Genomic DNA, 23,891 nt, shown 5'->3' on the forward strand with positions numbered 1-23,891 from the left:
AGTTTTAAATCCCATCTGTGCTACTAATGGCACTTCCTACAATACCAGTTTGCTTGTTTCTTTCTTTTGTTTAATACTTATGCAGACCCCTTGGGAAGAGGATCTGATTCCCAGCCCTTCTCAGCACTGACCCACTCGTTACAGGGTTGTGAATGCAGATTCTGCGAATGGGTCAGGATAAACCTGTAGGGCCCTAAGAGGATCACACTCCAGCCAATAAACAGCCTGCACTCATGTGTTGCGTTACACACAGAAAAAAAAAAAAGAGTTTAATGAAGAAAAAACAAAGTTCAGCAGAGTTTACAGAAGCCAACCCAGTTCCATATGATAAAAATCTAACAGGATATGGTTCTTCAAGTTATCAAAAATCAGATATACAGACACAGTTAGGCTGCTTAAGTCACTTCATGCTTCACACTGAACCTAGTGGTCTTGCACAAGGCCCCAGAAATCTTCAGACTTCACCAAGAATATTGAAAGAATCCCTCTTCCTTTACCAAACTACTCACAGATGGCTTGATCAGAACAACTTTTCCTTTTCCCTCAGGGTTGGATCTTCCTGGGTTGGCCATTTGCCCTTAAAAGAGAAACCTCCTGCGCCGTGAATTAGGGATGTGCATTCGTTTCATCCGTTTCCTATACAAGCATGTGATATGAAACGTATGAAACATATGAAACGAATGCACATCTAATTGACATGTAATGGGAAACGTATGAAACGAATTAAACAAATGAAACGAATGCGTGAATCCATTGGCATCCAAGGCCGAGCACGGCCCCTTTGCTGCATCTGCCCCAGACTCCCTCCAAGACGTGCTCCTCTTAACTCCCAGAGCTCCCAGAGCTCCCAAACCTGCTCCTCTTAACTCCCAGAGCTCCTCTTAACTCCCAGAGCTCCCAGAGCTCCCAAACCTTTGTCTGCTACCCATGACTCCTAAAGTCACCCTTTAGAGTCCTGCTTTCTTCACCCACCCTTTGGGGGATGGATGGCCCTGTCACTCAGGAACCTCCCAATATTTGAATATTCCTGGTTCTGAGGTATGGTGAAGCCAAAAGGGCGACATAGTTAGGTCAGCTTGATTAGTGTTTTTTCCCCAGTACATTTCAATCCTCAACATTTTACGCTTTTCTTAGCATAAAAGGTGTGCGATATTAATTACAGCCCAACCCTCTATTTTTTTTTTTTTTTTTTAAATAACTCCTTTCTTGGGTTGCTCTTCGGTGGACAGAATTTCAGTGAGTTTGGGGACAGGCTCACAGGAGATGACCAGAGACTGAAATGGATCTAAAATGCCAGGTGAGGCAGGATGAGTGGATCCAGTGGCCCTCATCCTCTGACAGCTAGGTTTCCAGATTATTGTGTTTTCATTGAATTTTCCTGTAGTCCTACTTTACGGATTTCACCTTCGTGCCTCCTGCATGGGGTTTTGAGAAACATCAGCACAGCAGTGCCCTGATTTACTGAGACTCATAACAGGAGGGGGCAACTAATTAGAAGAAGGGTTTGAAGACTTTAAACATTAATACTGCATCTCATCAGAAATGAAATGTAAATCTGACTGCAGACTAGAAAGGGAAGGACGTTAATGCTTTTGATTATTTTACCTGCAAACTGAATTATTTGAAATCATTTTTTTTTATAACCATATTTCTTTCAACCTGTGCAGTTCTTTGCTAGTTTTGTCTTTTTTTTTTTCTCCTTCCCTAGTTTTCGGCCTCTCTCTCATTTTTGTAGCCTTCCCTTTCTCTCCCAGACTCTCCATTTCTTTAAGAGGAAAGGCCCTCATTTTGATGGAAAAAAGAAATTGCCTTCCCCAATCCCCCTCCTTAAAGTTCCATGACGCCATTGCATTTTCAATGGGTGATTAGAAGAAAGAAATTATTTTCTCTTTATGAAGCAACATTTTTAAGAGTATACATAGCAAACAGTAACGCTCATCAGGATCGGATTTACTAAGCTTTCTTTCCCATAGAAACAGAACGGGAGGAAAACCTTAGTAAATCAAGCCCATTGTCTCTTAAAAGCTCATTACCTTTTTAAGTGCCTTCTTCCGGTAACTACATTGCTTGGTCTTCAAGGAAAATGTAATCTTCTTTGCAGGTTGTGAGTCCTTTTATCGAGCCAAAATACAAATTATTCAAAGATGATGTTGCACATGAGTGTTTGAAACCATATAGGGTCTTGTCTCTGCATTTTTTAAAACTCCTTTGCATTTCCCCTGACCTACTGGGAGCAGTCATGCCAGCAAGAGAGTCACTAATCACTTCGCATGCATATCTTATTGGGGTCATAGTAGTTGTGGTAATTTTCTAAACTTTTTATATGGGGAAAATTGCCTTCCCTATCCAGTGCAGATAAAACTATGCATAGAGTTCATAGCATGTAATATTTACCCATGGGGGGAGGAATTTACCAAACAGAGCATCCATTTAACCAAGATGCAGAGTTATATTGGTGGAGGAAAAGTATGCATGGGGATTTCTCTTTGTCATCCCTATGTATACTTTCACATGCATATGGTGCACCTGCCTCAAAGCCTGTGCAAAGTATGCAGGTATAACTTATCCAAACTCTCCTGCTGGCCTGACTTTTTTGCAAGGGAGTTTCCTTTCAAAAATGAACTTGCAGGCCCTGTAGGGAGTCTCAAAATTGTGTGCCCCCCCCCCCCCAATGAAGAAATGAAGTAGGTTGCAGTACATGGGACACAGTTTAGTTCAAGGCTACTCCTGAAGGTTAAAAGGAATTGAATGGGAATTATTTAAGATATTTAAAAAATAATGATATAAGTGATATAAGAGAGCGGGACTGCTGTTTGTTCTTTGGAAATATTGAGTGATACACAGAGGCAAGGCTTGCTTTTATGGCTACCTTCTCTTTCCTCACTCCAATCATCTCTCTCTCTCGGTTTCATATATTGACATGTTGGTCACTCTCTGAACCTGTTGATCTGAGGACACCCATTCCCCACCGGGTCACAAGGTGGAGGAAAGCACAGGAGGATGATTTGGGCCAATTCGAAATCAAGTACTAACTTTGGCCAATGTCACTGGGTTACCAGAGCACAAGCCCTATCCTTCAGAAGATCTCAGACATCCTGACAGGTCATGGAAGCTGCTTAATAATGATTTTCCTGTCTCTCTTTCCATCTCTTTTCACAGTTAACAAGTACGTGGTCAGAGTGTTCACTGGATCAGCTAATGGCAGTGGGACGGACGCCGACGTTTTCCTTAATATCTTTGGAGAATTCGGAGACACAGGTAGAGTAACTTTATTTTCTTGCAGGTCACAGCTTCTGATTTTCCCTTGATCTTGCCAGAGAATACTGCATGCATGTATAAACGTGATAAGAAAAATGCAGAGATGCCAGAAGTTATTTCAAGTTAATCTACAGCAGAAGGGAAAAATAAGAAGGCAGGCCCATATCTCAACATATCTCTGTTTTTCTAACACTCTTGAAAAATAACATCATTAGCAACCAGCCACTGAAACTACAAGTCCATGATTCTGTAACGTGTGGCCAGCAGTTTTCTTCTGCATTATATGATTCCAGCTCAATTGGAGCCATGGGATTTTCTCTAAGGAAAATTCCATGGAGTGCCCAGGGATGTGTCCTGGAGCCAGTTCAGTTTAATATTGCTGTGAGCAATATTTGCTTAGAAGGAAAAGTTTGTCTTATTGCACAGAAGGTACCAAGATCTGGAGGAGACAAACTAAGAGACGATCTAGGACAGCTTGAGGAGTGGTTGAGTGCTTGGCAATTATGATTTAATGCAAAATATAGTGCAGAATCGTGCATTTGGGGAGAAGGAATCCAAGGCTAGGTGGTGAAATATCAATATCATCTAACCAGGAAAAAGATTGCAGAGTGATTATATCTGATGATCTTAAGGTAGTGAGAGAGTGTGATAAGATGGTGACCAGACTCAGAGGAATACTAGGATGCATAAGGAAGGGCATAACCAATGGGAAAAATAAGAGGTGATAATGTTTATTTACAGGTCATTGGTGAGACCTCACCTATCACAATGTAACCCAAATGGTGAGGGTAATTCCTGACACAGGTTCTAAGGTTCTTAACAATCAGTGGTTGATCAGTAGTTGTAGTGGACCTGAGGACAAATACTGGTAAAGTCTGACCAGACCTGTCTGTGGATGAGTTTTTGTCTCCTGTGTATTGCAGACTAAGAGTAGATAAAATGAAGCCATTGGCTGAACTTCCACTGCTGCTTTACGGCTGGGTAATAAGTCCAGATTACTCTAAAATCTGTAGTTCCAAAACAGTTCTGTCATTATTTATACAGAAAGAGTATAGATATAGCTCATTCCAAAAAAACAGTTTCTTCACGCCATACAGGCACAAGTTCCTGGGTGAAACATTGCCACAGACATCCACATTTTAAGTAGAGCATTGGCTGAATCCCTGCCTTCATGAGCTGACAGAGTTGGTTCAGATGAGAACGAGCATTCCAAAAACATTTAGAGACCCAGTAAGATGCTGGTATTCCAGATAAGGGGCCTGACTCTCTTAGTACTCAGTATGGGAATGGTTTCTACTCAGTCTTTAGATACTGACATTAGACGGGACTCCTGGGAAAAAGAGATTCTGTAGGTGGTGTCCTCCTCAGGACCCAATCTAGGAGTAAGGTGGTTGACTGGACTTCTCCATTGCTGGCACATGTGAAATACTCACTTTTCAGTTCCCCTTCTGCAGACTGACTGCAGCTCTATGAAACACAATCTCTAGGGGCTCTCTCTAAACACATGCAAAAGTGTTCTCCTAACTTGGCAGCAACTTGTACACAAAGGGGTTATATAAGTTGTTATGTGGAACTTACAACATACAGATAGCCAAGTGCAGGTTCACACAATAATCCCTGTTTTCACACCCCAAACAGGGGCCCTCCGAAATATCATGCAGTACCTGTTCTGCTGCATAAAGGCTACGTCTTATATTCAATTCTGGAGTCTATGCCTCCTAATAGTAAGGCTGGAGGTGGTTCAGAGGGAGGCTACCAAAAGTATATAGTCAACAACAAAAGTCATGTGAGATGGGATTTAATAACCAAAATATGTTCTGTATATCCCAGAGGAGAGAAGAGACATGAGGGATATGATAGAGACATCAAGTACTTCAAAGATATACACCAGACACAGGAAGCAAATCTTTTTTTCAGAGGAAAGAATGCTCTAAAGCAAGAGATCCCAGTATGAAACTCAAGTGGACGGGGATAGACTCAGGAGCAATGTCAGAGAATATGTCTTTCGGAGGTGCTGGTGACGAAAAAGGAATTCAAGAAAGCCTGGGATAAACACTTAGGCCTAGTTGTGAGGAAGTGAGGAGAAAGCCAGAGATAAACTGGGTCCTATGGCATTGTACCATGAATGAAACAGGGCAGAATAGATGGTTCTTATCGTCCATCGTCTCCTAGGCTTTCACGAGCCTTCATGTGCAGTCACCCATGGTTTCCTCCCTATTTTTACCTTCCCTATCCCCTGACTCAGCCCAGCCATTGCAGCAACACTCCTTGGCTAAGGGCCACAATCCACGGCTCACTCAAGAACTCAGCTAATGTGGATCCCAGGTCTGGCCTCTAGGTGTCACAGCTGAGCAGCGGGGTAGGAGAGGTTTGGAGTCTGCCTCTGCAGCATCCCCCATTGCTGCCATGACTGGGGTAAATGAATTGGAAGGGGATATGAAAAAATACAGGTACACATTCCCAGAGGCTTATAACCCTAGATCCCAACCTCGATTCTGACTGAGTTAAAAGCCAGGAGGAAACTGCTGGGGGAAAAAAAAAGAGGCTGTCCATAATCAAGGATTTGTTTCCACTTTATTTTGTTTTAATTAAATTATTTCACGTTAATCTTTGAAACACATGGGGAAACAGAAAATGTACCCACAGTTTTATATAGTTTATGGTATTAGAAGTGATATTATATAAAGAAGGATGGGGTTGTAATTCTAGTGCATTTTTGAAAGGTGTCTGAATTCGCTGTGAGTTGTGATCTCAAATGCTTGTTCTCCCAACGACTGGACAAAATATTTGGGATAGCACACGTGGTCTTTCGTTCTAGTGGTTGCAGCTGTACAAATAGTGTGTTCTCCTTTTCCTTCAGTGAGAGGGACTGCCTTCCAGTTCCTAGAGTGACCCCAGAAGTGACCAGACTCTGGGAATATCTGTAGTCATAGAATTGCTTTTACTGCTTCTACAGTCGTCTCTCCTAATTACTCTGGGACCAGTAATGATCAAGGAGTCTACGAACATTTCCCTCCCTCCCTGTTGTTTATTTATTTATATTACACTTTTCACACTTTTTTCAGTACTTCAAAGTGGATTATATTCAGGTACTATAGGTATTTCCCTATCCCCAGAGGGCTTACAATCTAACAGGCCGATACAGTACAGTGCGCTCTGGTGAAGTAAGGGGTAATAGCTCATCGAAAACACGCATCCAACCCCCCCGAAACTAATAGCGCCCGCAACATGCAAATGCATGTTGATGGGCCTATTAGTCATTCCTGCGCGATACAGAAAGCAAAATGTGCAGTGAAGCCGCACATTTTACTTTCAGAAATTAACGCCAGCCGACGCCGCAGTACAGAAAAGCAGAAAAAACTGCTTTTCTGTACAAAGTAAAAAAAAAAGTAAAAATTAAAAATCGGCCCGCGGCCCGGAAGATGGACGCTCAGTTATGCTGGCGTCCGTTTTCCGAACCTGTGGCTGTCAGCGGGTTTGAAAACCGACGCCAGCAAAATTGAGCTTCAGCTGTCAAACCCACTGACAGCTGCCACTCTGGTCACTAGTGCGTCCCTAGTGCCTCCTTTTACCGCAGGCCCTAATTTGCATAGGCCACCTTCATGAATCACCCATTTATTTATTTATTTATTAAAGGCTTTTATATACCGACTTTCTTGATACAAATCAAATCAACTCGGTTTACAATGAACTAAGCAGAAAAATATAATTAACCAATCAACAAGAGATAAAGGAGTGTAAAAGTTACATTATAACAAGGATGCCTTAACCTGGAGTAAGAAATAAAGAGGGGGTGAATGAAAACATAAATAAATAAATAAATACTATATACAAAAGAGGGGGGCAAGGAGCCAACCTCGTTAATAGATACTATGCATGAGAAATATGGAAAAATTTGTTTACATAAGTGGGTGATGGAACAATTCTTGATCAGGCAATGGGGTTTGTAGTGGGGAAGGCTTGGCTGAACAGCCATGTCTTTAGTTTCTTTTTAAAAGTTATTAGACAGGTCTCCAGTCTGAGGTCCGGAGGCATGGCGTTCCACATGGAAGGGCCTGCGGTAGAGAATGATCGGTCTCTGATATTTGAGTGGTGCACTAATTTGATTGGAGGAACGTGTAAGGATCCCTTGTAGGCATCCCTTAAAGGCCTGGCCGTGGAGTGCAGTCTGAGAGGATGAAGCAGATCAAGAGGGGTCCATCCAGGAGAGTGGCCTGTGCGTGCCAGGAGAACAGGCACTCACCCACTCTTTTTTCTGAATTGGCCTGTAAATTTGTACCTGCGGCAATGGAGGGTAAAGTGACTTGCCCAGGGTCACAAGGAGTGATAGTGGGACTTAAACGCTGGTCTCCTGGTTCATAGCCCACTGCTCTAACCACTAGGCTACTCCTCCAGCTGGTGGATCTTTGGTTCTCAGCAGTCTGCTCGTATTCATGTGTTGAGCATCCTTACATTCTTTCTTGGTACATGTTGGACTCTCGACACCTGAACAGAGAGAATGGGGTATACTGGTGTGACCGGGGTATTTTCCTACTAGGCAACATTGTTTTCTCTTAGAAGTATTCTGCTAGTTGAACCCTAACATCAGATGCTTTGTGTGCACTTTGTGCTCACGGGTCTTTCTTTTGATGTTTGTGTTTCAGCATTGTTGAACAGAAAATTTGAGCAGTTCATCTTTTAATCTTATTTGACAACATATGGGACAATTGCTGTAAGCAGTGTCACCAACTGGCTCTTTATTTATTATTTTTTGGAGAACAGATTGATCGAGTCGTCTTTAGTTTCACCCCATTGCAGGCATGAGTAAAACAGGATGATAAGTCTATGCATGTTGTTAGGGTAAAACCAGGACTGGACCTCCTCTCTTGAAAAAAAAAAACTAGGTGGGAACCCTAGGTGTATCATGCTTTTCTCTAAAATACAGGGCTGGACAGTTCTAGTCCTTGAAGGCCAGCAACCAATTAGGTTTTCAGGATATCCCTAATGAGTATGCATTTGATAGATTTTCATGCACACTGCCTCAATTGTATGCAAATATGTCTCATGCATATTCATTCGGGATATTCTAAACATGTTGTGAACCCCGGCCACGGGCGGCCATGGCCGGGCCCCATCCTACCTACTGCTCCTCTTGCCTTCTCTCCGCGGTGTTCTCCACGTGACTCCGGGCCGCGGCAAGGCCTTCCCGTGGCGTTCTCCCCACCAGGGATACGCCATCGACTTTCTGCTCCAGGTCCCACCCCTTAGGCGCGCGCGTGCACACCGGGCCAGATTTTAAAGGGGCTGTGGTGGGAAAACGTGGCCCGGCCCCCGAAGATGACGTCAGATGCCCGGGCTATTTAAGCCCAGCTTGGATCTTTGATCCCTGCCTTGGCAACAGGTCTACTCTCTGAGTATCTAGCTGCTGTTCCTGCGTTCTCCAGTTCCTGTGTTCCTGTTCCAGCTCCGCTCCTGACTCCGCTCCAAAGTTCCTGATCCTGCTCCTGTTCCTACTTCGGCTTGTTTTCCTGGTTTGATTTCGGCTTGGCTTCTGGTTCTCTCTGTCTGCTGCCCACCCTGACCTTTGGCTCATCCTCTGACTTTGATAGTCTTCAGCCTGCCCCGACTTCTGGCCTGGATCTCCGTCTCGCACTGCTGCCGCCTGCCACGACCTCTGGACCGTCTCTGTCTCTCCCACGCTTCTGCCTGCCTCGACCCGGACTGTTCTTTGGATTCTTCTTTGCCAGGAGACCCTCGCCTAAGTCCTGCCAGCCCCGGTACACATTCCCCTGCAGGGAATGAGGGCTGGTATAGGTGAAGGTCCTGCCCGGTCTCCTGGTCCAGTACCACCTTCCGGTTATGAGTCCCGCTCTAGGCCTTCCTCCAGCGGATCCATCCAGCACCCTAGCCGGACCAAGGGTCCACGTTCATAACAAAACATGTGACTGTTTGGTGGCCCTCAAGAACCAAAATTGTCCAACCCTGCTATACAGACTGTTTATTTGTTTTCCCACACATCTTATGTAAACATAATGACGCTGGCCATACAACATAATGGGTCCAACCGCACCTGAGATCAGCACTGGACATCACTTTGGTGCTGTGTCAGGGCCGCTAGTGCCATTTTTTATATATCTGAGCATGAGACAGAAACAGCTGGTTTGCTCCTACCTTTTTTATCCTTTAAATTGTGGACCCACAGCAAGGGGAGGGAGGTCTCTGGCCCCAGCCCATGTTTTTGAGGGTAGGTGAGAGGCGCCTAGGGAGGCCCAACTGAGTAGGCCTGGGCCCCAGGCTAGATTTTTAACAAGTGGCGGGGGGGGGTTCTAAGGGTCCAGTGAAGCCCAAGCTGCGCATGGGCCAGGGTTTGATTTTACAGGGCAGGAGGAAGGATTGGAGAGCCTTGGAGAGGCTCTCTTTTTTAATTTTTTAATATAAATGAAAATACCAAAAATGTTTTAGGTATTTTCTTGAGAGGCCATTTTCAGTTTGCTGTATTCAGAATGAACCAAAAATGGCCTCATTTGTCCCGTTTAACACATTTATGTTAAATGAATGTACATCCCTACTAAGCAGGCTGTTTGAAAATTACTCTTTTGAATCCTGTGGTAGGTGTATATCTCCCACATACCATGAAAACATGCACTGTATAAAGCTGAATTGTCCAACCTGATTGCACATCTTTCTAATATATTGATATTTTTTCAGGAGAACGGAGACTGGACAATGACAAAAACAACTTTGAACGTGGAGCAGAAGACAAGTTCACAGTTGATGCACCAAATATGGGTAAAATTCGGAAAATTACTATTGGTCACAATAACAAGGGCTCCTCAGCTGGATGGTTCCTTGAAAAGGTTAGTTCTCCTGACACCACCCCACCATGCACAGTATCTTAGTTGCTATATTTTCTCCTGTATTTTTCCAGTTCTTTTTCTTGGTAGGCTGTCCAGCTAATACAATCAATAGACATGAAATATGTTTCCCTTCACAAAATAAATCAGCAGTAGAGCATATTATCACATCATCCAGATATCATGGAAAATGCAGAATCCCAATGGAGTCCTTGGCATCTGGATCTAGATACCCTGGCAAATGTAGGAGTGTGGCCTAGTAGCAAGGTGATGCTGTGCAGAGTAGAGGAATGTACCATCTTTTTCCATAGCACCACTATGGGAGATTACTGCAATGATTTATTGGCTGCTTTCATTTCATAGAGTGACTCCCTAGTCTCTGTATGGAATTTCAAGTTGGATTTTAACACAGTAGGAGCCTTTTAACTCCTGTTTCTCTCTTTCGAGTTACAAGCCCAAAGCATTGGCGAGGAGCATAGGCTTGGGTAAAAGATTTGATGCTAGAACACACAATTGTTAGTGAGCGTCTTCCTGTTTTATTTTTGTTTTGGAAGGAAGTCTTCCCCACTCTTCCTTTCTACAGACAGAGGACAGAGGTTGTCTAAAACCTGGATGAAAGCTTCAGTTTTGCTAGGGCCTTGTCTCTTGCGAGAAAGAACCTGATGGTATTTTTGAAGAGGTTAGTTATTTAGTTTATTGTATTTGATAAATTGCTTTTCTTGTATAAATCAAGGTGATGTAGTTTTGGAGGAGTTTTGGTTTGTGCAGCTGTAGGCTACAGACTCAGATTTTTGAGAACTTTTCAGTGACCCTGTGCCCCTCATTCCAAGAGACTCAACTGCCAATCCAGCAGAATTTGGTAAAGGAGTGGATACCCAACTAGTACCATACTTGGATGGAGAGAGAAGGAAAAGAGCCACCAAACTGGTACTCAGCCAGTGGAGACAATAAAGGAGGTATCTACAAGGTACAACAAGAAGGATAGGGGAAAGGAGAATTGGAGAGTTCAGGAGCAAGAAGTGAAGCCAGATATTTAGGTGAATCCTTATGGAGTACGAGGACCCTTTCCAGTTTGCCTAGAACAGTATTTTAGATTCTACCAGAAATAAATATACAAAGTACTAGACTAATTATTGGCACTTAGAAGATAAGAGCACACTTAACTCCTTGAGTCTTGGAGGTTTATCCTTCTCCAAGTGGAAACCCAGCGTTCGGGTTTTGAGAGAATGAATTAAGAACTTCGCCTCATTACTGAGTGTGAGCCCTGTTCACAAGGAGATCATGGGTTGGGGTTACAAAACAAATATTTTTTAAGCTTTTCATTGTTCTTAACTAAACAAGCCCTCTCCTAGGAACTCCAACCCATCCCACCTCACCCCCTCAAGTCCACCAACCATACACACAAGCATATCACACAGCTCCCATAAATGCTTTTCTGTCTGTTGTCTCTCCTGAAACTCCATTTCAGTATCCTTTACTTTCTCTAAATGTTCTCAGCCCCATGCATTCTTCCATGTTGCATACTCTTCTCTTCTTCCTCTGCTTGCTGAGGGGCTCCCTAGCAAACTAACAATGACATTTCAGGTGCTAAGGCAAGACTGTTGCCCACTATTATCTAGTACTGTATCTTGGAACTTGGGAACAAACTGCTCAGTCTAGTAAATTTTTCTGGGCTTTGGAGCAAAGTCCTGAGAGATGAGGAAATTCTGTGAGCTCCTAGGCACAGTCTCTCATGGAATCCAGCTCCACAAAATGATATTGCTTCTAAGGTCTCAGTTGTCAGTCCTGTCTCTGGGATGGTGCTTGTACCAGAAAAGTCCTGCATTGGTGGTCACAGACTTTGTCAGTACAACAGCAAGATTAAAGTGGCCACGGTAGATTTCTTTAGATGCAATCAAATCTGAAGATTATCACAGGCAGCTCCACACTTTCTGACAAATGAGCACTGCTTAAGCCTAGTCCCATAGCCTATGAGAAGATTGCAGTGCAGCAAGCTCCAAGACTCATAGTACATGCAGGTGGTCAGGGTCACACACTAAGTTTAACTAGAGATGGTAGGAATAGCAACCACATGGAGCAAAGTAGTGCCATTTTTTTTGGCACCAAGAGTGGGGCAGGAAGGAGGCTAGAGGGTCCTGCCTACCTGGGGAAAGGGGCTATGACTGCTATTGGGACCTTGATCTATACTGAGGGGTGTTCAGCAATCCATCAGGCCCTCAGCTGAGTTCCAGAGGAGAGGGATGTAGATGGAGGGAGAGTTATATTCAACTTTTCAGGCACTTCAAAGTGGATTACTTTCAGATACTGTAGCTATTTCCTTGTCCCCAGAGGGCTCACAATCTAAGCTTTTTGTTTCTGAGACAAAGGAGGGCGAAGTGACTTGCCCAAGGCCACAAGGAACAGCAGTGGGATTTGATCCCTGGTTTATAGCCTACTGCTTTAACCACTAGGCTACTCCTCCACTCTTCCCTTAGCTGAGCTCCGAGGGGGTGGGAATCTAGCTGGCCATTGGGCCCTTGGTCTTTGCTGGTGGAGGACGCTATCAGGCCATCAGGCCCTTAGCTGAGCTCTGGAGGTGTCAGGAAGGAGGAGAATCTAGCAGACCATGCAGCCCTCAGCTAAGCTCCAGGGGGTGGTAGGGTCTGTCAGGCTATTGGACCCTTTTCTTTTGTTCTGGGGGTTGGGAGAGGCATGGATTTTGGGCTGCAGCTAACATGAATCTTAAACTTTTTGTGTGCTAATTAATACCCATGTTAGCACTGCAGTCACATTATTGAGGGCAGGTTTTACTGCATAGCTTATTGTCCATTTTAGAGCATATGAAAACATTTTTCTGAGTTGTATGGTCCATTTGTTTAGCATGAATTTTATTGCATAGTGCCCCTAAATGTCCCAGCACTTCCTGAAGAAACTGTATCTGGATACAGCTGAGCTGTTTGTTACCATTGTCATCTTCTTCTGTCCCTCTTTACTATTTTGTTCTGTTTATCCTTATAACATCAGATAGCATTGCTACATCCTTCTTCTGGCTTTACCTTTGACCTGTGGAGCTCTAACAGCAATATGGGGGCACTAGCTTCATCGTTCTTCTGTCATTCATAAAGTAGCTTGCGACAAACTATAGCTATTACTGCAAGAGTAGAATTCTAACTACTCTTGGTTTTCTGTATCTCAGATACAATCAGTTTGCTTGCTTCTTTCTTCCTAGGTTATAATTGAAGACATTGGAAATAAAACGATATATGAATTCCCTGTCTCTCGCTGGTTCGCTATGGATGAGGATGACGGGAAAATTCAAAGGGATATTCTAGTGGGGGGAACTGAAGCCACAGGTAAAATTGTATATCATCTTTAGTGTAAAATCAAAGCATGCTACAAATGCAAAATCATTTCTTTATATGGAGACTGTCTATGCAGAAAGAGAGAGAGAAACAGAGAGAAATGGAATTTGCACTGTCCATCCCAGTCGTGAAAGCATTTGCTTTTCATTTTTGCATGCACATTCTTTAAAAAATGTTTTAAAAAAATAATCTGTCCTTCCCTCGCCTCATTTACCAGTTATCAGCCTGGAAAGGGTCCTCAAAAGCTTCCAAGTAGTTATAAATAAAAAAGGTGTGGACGAGGAGATATCAAAATGTCCTTATGGATTGTCTCTGGGGTTCTCAGTGTATTAGAAAAAGTAAACAGAGCACAAAATAAAAAACAAAACAAAACACATAAACCAAAAACATTTAAAAATAGAAATGCAAAACATATTGAGTTCACATCTGCACACTCCTGTTGTCACAGTAAAACATCTAGAAAATCAGAAAGAGTATTGCACCAAAAGGGGTAATCTGTAAGGGTTGGAAGCTTCAAAATCAGGCTCACTCCCCCAAGTCTTCTTAATTATTTAGCCAAATGCTGGCAATTATCAAACAATGATAGAGGCCTCCCAAGTGGTGGGTGTATATAACCCCTCTGTTCCCTCGGTTAGACTATCTTCACAGGTAAAGTATGAAAAAAATAATCCAAATTGAAACTATATAACAGCACTGAAAGTCAATCAATTTCTCACATGACCTTTTAGTTCAGATTTCAGCCATAAGTCTCCTGGGGAGGAGTAGTTAAGGTGTACAGCACTAATCAAACTTGTTCTGATAGGTGATTGACAGTTGGCTCAGCCAATCAGCATTCACTTATGGGTTAAGCTCCTTCCACTGACCCCTCCTCCCAGCCAATCAGTGTTCACTTCCAAGTTAAGCTTTGTTCCTTGCCCCGCCTTAGCTCTACCCCTCTGTTGACATCCATAAAAGTAGGTCATACTCATGCCAAAACAAGCCCCTTTTTTAACCCTTTTTGATGACGTTCTAGTGGGACACGCACCCTTACTGTTCCTTGTTGAAGACATAGATTGGATCTGGAAATTTGTTTTTCAAGATGGCAGCAGCTCCCTGGTAACAGGAAATGACATACCTCCAAGATGGTGGCTGTTGTATTGTGCCAGAAAATAGCATCACGACTGTGCATGCACAGTAAAACCATAACAAACCATGTTTTTCCTAGATGCTGCTGACCATGTGGGGACAGCATTCTTGGATGATATCATAGGATATGACATCGCCCCGAGCTTGCTCAGTGAAGGACTATCCTCGTTTACAGAGATAGACTATGCGGAGGCAACCATGCTTTAAGGATGGACATCCCTGGGATTTTGTAAAACAGCTATTCTTAGACTGTAAAAAATTCCTTCTTCATTTCCTAAGCATTTTCATGTTGGTTTTTGCGTCAACCTTTTCTCTGTGGATTTCTTTATGATAAGCAATAAATGTGAAAATCTAGCAGACATTCAATCTAAGTGTAAATAAGTCTATTTAGAATTGTTTTTGTTCCGCATACCATATGTGTAGGATTTCAGCCCATTAATTTCCCCTTCCTGTGGCTTTATGAGAGACCCTCTCCATACAGAATCAGAATATAAAGATATTAGAGATACACAGAGAAAAGAAAAATGTTCTTACAGTACTTTGTCTCCTTTTGTAAAAATAACATTTTCTTTAGTTATAGTAAAACATTTAAACTAAAGTCTGTGTTCAGTGTGATCTATATTGAATATTTTTTGCGTGTTGGGCCCTGTAGTTTGTCCCTGGGGAATAGAGCCGCCCCTCCTACTTTATCGCCATGACAAAAAGGAAATATAGTGCTTCTTCCTTAACTGTAAGAAATATGCTGCTGACTTTTTAGTCTAATCAGATTTTTTTTGGCATGCTTTGAACAGCATTAAAAGCAAGAGCAGAGCAGGGCAGAGTCTTCTGCCTCACTGGCCACCTCCCCCTGTCGCTGGCAGGACTTTGCTGGTGATGCACCAGGAGACATAAACTGGAACAAGGCAGGAACAGGGTTCAAGGCAAAACTGGGCCAGGGCAAACAAGACAGAACTGGACAGACAACAGACAGGAGGATCGCTGGAAGGCTCACAGGAGACAGGAAAACAAGGGACCAGACAGACAGGAGGACCACTGAAAGGCTTAGCACAGAACTAGAACAAGGCTTGGGCCACTGGGTGGCCTAGACAGAGCGAGGGCAAGGCAAGGAACACACAGGCAAGGAAGTTTACTGGGCAGCCTATACAGAGCAAGAACAAGGTAAGGAACATACAGGCAAAGAAGGCAAATGGAAGGCCCAGACAGAGCCAGGGCAAGGCAAGGAACACAAAGGCAAGGAAGGCCACCAAGAGGCCTAAACAGAGCAAGAACAAGGCAAGGAACATACAGGCAAAGAAGGCAAATGGAAGGTCTAGACAGAGCCAGGGCAAGGCAAGGAACACACAGGCAAGGAAGTTTACTGGGCAGCCTATACAGAGCAAGAACAAGGTAAGGAACATACAGGCAAAGAAGGCAAATGGAAGGCCCAGACAGAGCCAGGGCAAGGCAAGGAACACAAAGGCAAGGAAGGCCACCAAGAGGCCTAAACAGAGCAAGAACAAGGCAAGGAACATACAGGCAAAGAAGGCAAATGGAAGGTCTAGACAGAGCCAGGGCAAGGCAAGGAACATACAGGCAAGGAAGGCCAATGGGAGGCCTAGACAGAGCAAGGGCAAGGAAAGAATGGCCCCAGCAAGGAGCAGGAGTGACTCGAAGATGAGGCAGGGAACTGTGAGTGAGGAAGAGTTTTATAGGGCTGGCTTTGCTGCGTTATGCAGTCTTCATGGTGGAGGCTAGAGTGGGTCCGAGCATGGCCGAGTGAGGACCCCTGTAATGATACTGGTTGTCTAGCAGCCAGTATCATTACAGGACCCCCCTTATAGGGACTTCTCCCCCATGTTCCAAATGGCAGGAGGGCTTCGGACATCTGGAATGAAACAAGGCAGAAACCAAGTGCCTGGATGAGAGACAGAATTCATTGGAAGTGATCTATTTATTTATGTATTTAGGTGTTTTATATACCATCATTCCAAAAGAAGATCACAACAGTTTACAAAAGCAACATTCACATTTTGGGTCAGCATATCATCAAAGCATGTTAACTAGATTATTAAAATAGTCACTGTGTTGTATTAGTTCTCTTTACATCTCTTAATTACTTTACATCTCTTAATCCCTGTAATTTTCTGGCAGTTGTTATTTTACATTAGATTGTACACAATTCTGTAAAGCCATGTTTTCAACTCACGTTTGAAGCTCTTTCTTTAAGTGATCAGTCGTAATGACTCAGAGAGTTCCACAACATTTGTTCTCTTATTTGTGTCAGATGAGTACTCCGCAGTGTAGGTACGGTTAATAGATCTTTGTTTTATGATCTTAGTGTTCGCAGTGGGGTGTATAGTTGGAGAGTCACACCTAATAAGCAGGAATTTCTGTCATTAATTATGTTGGAAATTAATGTTAGTATTTTGTAGTGAATTCTTGATTGTACTGGCAGCCAGTGTAGATCTATCAGCGATGGGGTGATGTGGTCAGTTTTCCTTGTCTCCAATAGAAGTCTTGCTGATGCATTTTGTAGAAGCTGTAATGGTTTTAATAGACCTGAAGGTAGTCCTAGTAATAGTGAGTTGCAGTAATCTACATTTGAGAAGATTAGTTTGTAGAACAGTTCGGAAGTCAAGGACAAGGACTTGAATGCTGTGGGTGCAATCAGGAGCAGAGTATATTTCTGAACAGTTGACCTGGAGCTCATCAAGGCAAAGGCAGAGACTAGAACAGTGATGGTGAATTCCAGTCCTCGAGTGCCAAAAAACAGGCCAGGTTTTCAGGATATCTACAATGAATATGCATGAGAAAGATTTGCATGCACTGCTTCCATTGTATTCAAACCTATCTCATGCATATTCATTGTGGATATCCTGAAAACCTGGCCATGAATTTTCTAAAACAGCTGCTAAAAATCACATGTGCTGCAGCCACAATTATTAATCTTACAGTATTAACTGACTCTAGCCTGGTTCTTACCTGGAATATTCTGAATTCCAATTACTAAAACACAATGGGGTAGATTTTAAAAGGAGCGCGCTTGCGTTCATGTGCGCTCGGTTCCTGGCACGCACACATGGATGCGCAGATTTTATAACATAGGTGCATCGCCAAGGGCATGTTATAAAATTCAATATCCATGCACACATGCATGCTGGATTTTAGCATCCATGCACGCATGTGCGGTCAGCCCGCGACTCATGCGTGCAGGGGAAGGATTTTTTACTTTACAAATGGTGACTCAATTTCATTTTTCTCAGTTCCCTCCCAGTCTGCTCCAATTAAGGAGCGGACTGGGAGGGAACTTCCCTAACCCTAACCCTACCCTTCTTACCTTTTCCCCCTCTCCTCCCTGACCCCTAACCCCTACCTATCTACCCTATTATTTTTGGTTTGTTAACTTACCTGCTTCTTCAGAGCAGAAGTAAGTTACATGCGCCGGCTGGCTGCCGATTCGCACTTCTCAGGGACAGGGCCTAATGGCACTGTCCTGGCCCACCCCCCACCCTGCCCCTCCCTGCCCAGACCCTGCCCCCACCCGACCCCTTTCTAGAGGCCAGGCGCATACCAGGGATTACGCATGTGGCTGGATCCCTTCGAAAATGCACATGGCACATGCAGGGTCCAGCCACGCACGTAACCCCCGGTATTTGCACACACACACACACATTTTAAAATCAAGCCGTTTGTATACACTCACACACACAGTACTCATACACTCGCTGATGTGTGCCTTCCTCTTTGTGTTTTCTACTACTTTTTATGGTTTCTGAGCAGGCTCTGGTAGAGCTGGGACATAAAACCCTTCTGCTCTGTCTCTCTCAACTGCCACTCTCTGACTGGCATCCCAACTGCAACAACTGTCCTGTCAGCTTAGCATGAAGCACTTGGGTTACCATGGATACGATATAATGACAGTTTCTAGCAGCTCTTAGGTTCCAGCATGGGCTATCACAGCCCCAATTAGCTGACAACTTTTACTGAGAGCTGGGAATGGAAATCCTGAAACCCTACACTGTGATAGTCAATTTTACCATAAATTTTAGTTTCAAAGCATTTTACAGCTATTATATTTAACAAAAAAAAAACTTTTACCCTCCCCCCCCTTCCATAAGCCATAATTAAGGTGGACTTAGAGAAATCCACAGTATGGAATCTATTAGAGATGTGCAGAGGGACGCCATACATTGCATTCGTGATTCGGATTCGTCGGAGAGCAGATACGTTGCATTCGGCCATGTGGCGCCCTGATGCGTTAATACGGCGATTTCTATTCGTGTCCCAGCTAAAATTAAAATTAACCACAACCCCCTACCCTCCTGACCCCCCCAAGACTTACCAAAACTCCCTGGTGGTCCAGCGGGGAGTCCAGGAGCCATCCCCTGCACTCTCACACCCTCGGTGCCGGTTTCATCATGGTACCGATAGCCTTTGTCACAGGGGCTATCGGTGCCATTGGTCAGCCCCTGTCATATGGTCATCGGTGCCATCTTGTACTCCTACCATGTGACAGGGGCTGACCAATGGCACCGGTAGCCCCTGTGACATAGTATGGGCAAAGGCTATCGGCACCATTTTGAGTACTGGCATCGGCCGGCCAGAGTGCAGGAGGTCGCTCCAGGACCCCCGTTGGACCCCCAGGGACTTTTGGCCAGCTTGGGGGGGGTCCCCTGACCCCCACAAGACTTGCCAAATGTCCAGCGGGAGTCCGGGAGCGACCTCCTGCACGCCGGCCGTCCGATGCCAGTACTCAAAATGGCACCGATCGCCTTTGCCCTCACTATGTCACAGGTATCGACGGTCGGCCCCTGTGTGTGAAAACGAATGCACACCCCTAGAATCTATTGACCTTTTGGGATCCTGGATTGGCCACTTTTGGAACAGGATACTGGACTTGATGGACCTTTGGTTTGACCCAGTATAGTAAGTGATATGTTCTTATATCAGGTTGTATTTGCATTGGGTGGCAGTCATAGGATTCTCTGATTATAAATTTTCACTATCACAGAATCCCTATCTCTCTGGTTTTGTTACATGTTGCTTCAAGACTTATTCCTTAAGCCTTGTAGATCATCTAATGCTTGTGTATGCTGACATTCAGTTCCATTGTAGGCAGGGTTCCCACCTGAGCCAGGTTAGTACTGACAAGCTGGTCCATGGCATCTGTAGAGACCCCCAGGTCTCCACTAGATGGCCCTAGATCCCTACCCTGGTATTACAGCTAGAAGGACAGATCATTCTTTGCAGCACCTCCCTCTGAGGCTGTGATGGTTTGACCCTTGGGCAGAAAGGGAGGGCCGGTCCCGTAGAGTGTGCGGTCTTTTGGTTTGGAGACTGAAGAGTGAGTGCTATTTTGTTTGTTTGTCCTGTTTGAGTGAGCCTATCCCCCTCACTTGGCAATTTTGTTAGAGGATATTTCCAACAAGGCACTGTTCCTGCCTCCCTTATTTTTGGAAGAGAGAATTTTGACTGGTGGTGAGACCCCTGTGCCATTCCTGGTGTAGGGCAGATCTTGGAGGCCAGGAAGCAACACTTCAAAGAGGGCCACATAATCTAATTTTGTACCTGAGGCAATAGAGGGTAAAGTGACTTACCCAAGGTCACAAGGGGTGACAGTGGGATTTGAACCCTGGTTTGGCGAGTTCATAGCCCGCTGCTCTAACCATTAGGCTGTTAGTCTTTGTCCCAAAAGTGGCTGAGCAACAGTAACAGTTTTCATCCCAGAGGAGTTAGTGACTGTATAAGTATTTTTTCTCTTCTGTAGGTGAGGAGGTTTTTTACCACTCCTCCTCACACAAGAGTTGGGGCCTTCAAGAGCCTGATATTAAGCATCGGATCTTTCCTTCAGAGAGGTCACTGATCAGCAGGAGCTCGGGAAGGAGGAAGACCTTGGTGACTCTATGGGACACAGGGTACAGGCTTGGGGTGGAGAGGACTGAGCTTTGAGGACTCAGGTGGGATTTGTCCATGTCTGTGGGAATCCCCTCATCCACGGGATTTCCCTAGCCCAATGGGACAATTTATGCACTCAGCACAGGAGTGATAAGTCTCCTTCTAGGCATTGGAGAGAAAGGTCACATATTTCAGAGAGAGTCAGAGATTGGTGTAACCCCAGCTGTAAGTTGACACAGTTCTTTCCTTCTGAAGAATCACAGTAAATTTATTCTGAATACCCACTACTGTAGCCTGTCTGGTCCCTGCAGCACAGATATTTCAGCACACAGCCACAGAGCTGAAAGGGATTTCACACTGCCGCCTGGGCCAAGAAGGATATCATTTCCCCCCACAGAAAGAACTCATGCCTTGGGATGCGCAGCTAGGGAAAAATATGCCCGAGGAGTCAGCCCCCGAAATAAATATTTTTGTGTGCCCTTTGGAAACAGTAAATTCTCCCGAAAAAGGGTTAAACAACTATGAACTCAGAAAGGCAGGACTGGAAGTCCACAGAGGCAAAAAAAAACTGAATGAGCTTGTCGGGGCTGACACGGGTCAGAAAGCAACCGTAATTGGGGGGAACAACCATGGAAAAACAAGACAAGTGATCTGTGGTAAAAAAAAACCAAACAAAAAAAAGACCCCTTACGGTTCGATTTATAAACCTGCTTGTTGAATTCCTGATATAACCCACAATTAGAAGACAAGCTGCATAAAGAAACATATGAACATATATCTTCCCTAGCATAAAATCTATAATGCATTACCATCAGAATTCTGCAGTGCATTTTCAATGAACTTATGCTTGTTTATGTACTGTAGCAGCAGTGACGTAAAAGCATGCTGTGTAGGTATAGGAGTAGAGCGTGCATGTCTAGATGGACACATACACATTTTAGCCACTGTATTCTCCCTTACCTAGCCAAGTGCTAGGTTCATTTAAGGCAGCAGTTCAGAAATTTGGTCCTCAACATCCCTAAATGGTCTGGTTTTAGGGAGCTCCTCTGCCTTCATTGTCTACCAGGGCAGGCTGCTCGGTCCCTGATGTTACCTCGTGGCGTGCATGGATTTCTAGTCCTGTTTTGCTTGGGGGATGTAAGAACTACATATTTCATGCATGCAGCTTGGTAAATCAAGGGCTGGACTGGCCTAACAAGCTTTACCAACATGTGGTTATCAGGGTGACCAAAATTGTATTTATTTATTTATTTGTTTGTTTATTTTTTTCTATACCGATGTTCAACTAGTGTTATCATATCGGTTTACATAGTAACAATGGAATCTATTAGCTTAGATTTCTTCTTAACAATAAAACTTTGTGACATGAGTAACTATGGAACATGAGTAAATTTGTAGCAAGGGTAGCTTTGGCGTTATGTATTATAGGAGAGAAAGTGAAGCCATTATAACATGTATCCTGAAACCTGTAACATGGGGAATTTTGTAACATGATAATCATAGAAATAAAAGTATATTTGGCAATTTGTATAATGGTAGAAGGAGTGTAGACCTTATAGTTTTGTAGCGTATGTGATAATATAATTGAGAGGAGGGCATTGCAAATTGTGGTAGAGATGGTGAAAAAATTGTCGCTTATAACAGTGCTGTTGAAATACATTGTAGTATGGTAGCCTGTGAAACAACAAGACTTGATTCGTAGCGGGTTGGCCATTATGTGTGATTTTGCGATGAGGTGGGAAGGGTAGTGCTGTGTATGTTTTGTGAGGGGTGGGGCTCGTCTTCATATGGTTGGTGGTGGGGTATGTGTGATTGTAGGATAAGCTTTATTGAAGAGCCAAGTTTTGAGGTTCTTTTTGAATGAGTGTGTTGTAGGGTCAAGCCCCAGCTGGGGCGGTAGGCTGTTCCAGAATGTTGGACCTGCGACTGTTTTGGCTCGCTCTCTTGTTGAGGTTAGGTGGGCCATTTTTAGTGGGGGAGTTGGAATGAGTCCAGTGTTGGTGGAGCGGAGTGTTCTCTGGACAAGTTGGAAGTGCATGGTAGGGCTCATCCAGTCGAATTTATTGGTGTATAGTGCTTTGTGGATAGGTGTTAGGGCTTTGTAATGAATCCTATGAGGGATGGGTAGCCAGTGTAGATTTTTGAGAATTGGTGAGATGTGTTCAGATCGTTTGGTGTTTGAGAGTGATCTTGCCGCTGCATTTTGTAGTAGTTGTAGTGGCTTTAGGGAATTAGATGGGAGGCCAAGGAGTAGGGTATTGCAATAGTCGAGTTTGGAGAATAGTAGTGCTTGAAGTTCTGTTCGGTAGTCGTGGACATAGAGTAGTGGTCCTATTCCAAAGTATGGAACCTATTCACATGTATGAAAATATGTTTCATTACTATCCTTTTCAGGAAGCTCGAGAGCTAGACTTGTTTGGGAGTCTGAAGGGCAGGATACAGGAGCCACTGTATTAGGGACTAGATGGGGAAAGTTGGTAGCAACAATGGCCTCCAATCCAATATTTCCTGAGAAATCAGGCAAATAAATCTGCAGATCTTCTTATGCTCATTATTTTCTTAACATAGGTCTCAGTATTGCATCTTTGTTTCGTTGCACGAACATTATCTCGAAAGCTCTTTAAAACAGGGCTGGACCCCTGACTTGTGTTCAAGTTTCCTGCCCAGTAGGGTTAGCAGGGGTTAGGCAGCCGGACAGGTGATGATCTCTAGCCCAGGAAGAAAGAGGGAGGATGGCCGCTGACCCTGAGGAGGCCTCTGCAGGCCTAAAGAACTGCACTGAGGGTTTTGTCTCCGAAGAGACTTCTCTCGTCCTTGAGGCTCGGCGAGAGTATTTGCATCACCCCAGTCATGCCCTCAGGGGTGGCGGAATAAATAGAGGAACACATATTGCGGGGAGGGGAGTCCTTCACCATGTTTCTTTGTTGCAGTCAGATTCACATATAAAGATGCACTGGAACTGCCAGCTACCTCCTACGTTTTGGGCTTCCCAACCCTGCTCACTTTCATTTATGTCATGGGGCCCAAGAATGAGGAGCCATGGGCGTACATTTGTGGCTGCTTCAGACTTTTTCCTCATTTTAATCCCAGTTCCCCTCCCCCCCTCCTGGAATCAGTAGCAGCCCCCCTCGTCCATTCCAAATCTTCTCCCACGCTTATCTCCCCTTTATGCTACTTTTCCCCCTTTCTCCATCTCCTTCCTTCTACTTCTCCCACTCAGTATTTCCCTCACTTCTTCCCATACTGCCCTTACCCAGACCTACTTCTCACCTTCAGCGGTAAACGTTTGTCCTTCTCTTAACACAATGTGACTTTGAGGGGTTTAGTGCCGCAGTCGGTCACTTCATTTTATCAGGCTTCTTTGTTCAGAGCATTAAAAGGCTGGGGTGCATGAGACGAATTCCGTTGTATTGCATGGGATCGTGCACCCACCTTTGCTAATGCTGAGTTCATCCTCTGG

General features: G+C 44.2%; 1 protein-coding gene across 1 annotated transcript in view; it reads left to right on the forward strand.

Annotated features, from left to right (window-relative positions):
* The window catches only part of LOXHD1 (lipoxygenase homology domains 1), a 557,082-nt gene that overhangs the window by 258,618 nt on the left and 274,573 nt on the right, over positions 1-23,891 (forward strand). The window contains exons 11-13 of the mRNA XM_029580624.1: positions 3,160-3,258; positions 9,946-10,094; positions 13,300-13,423. Of these exons, the coding sequence (XP_029436484.1) occupies positions 3,160-3,258; positions 9,946-10,094; positions 13,300-13,423 (372 nt within the window). The remainder of the gene's footprint in view (positions 1-3,159; positions 3,259-9,945; positions 10,095-13,299; positions 13,424-23,891) is intronic.

The sequence above is a fragment of the Rhinatrema bivittatum genome, chromosome 1 (assembly GCF_901001135.1).
Source record: "Rhinatrema bivittatum chromosome 1, aRhiBiv1.1, whole genome shotgun sequence".
NCBI lineage: Eukaryota > Metazoa > Chordata > Amphibia > Gymnophiona > Rhinatrematidae > Rhinatrema > Rhinatrema bivittatum.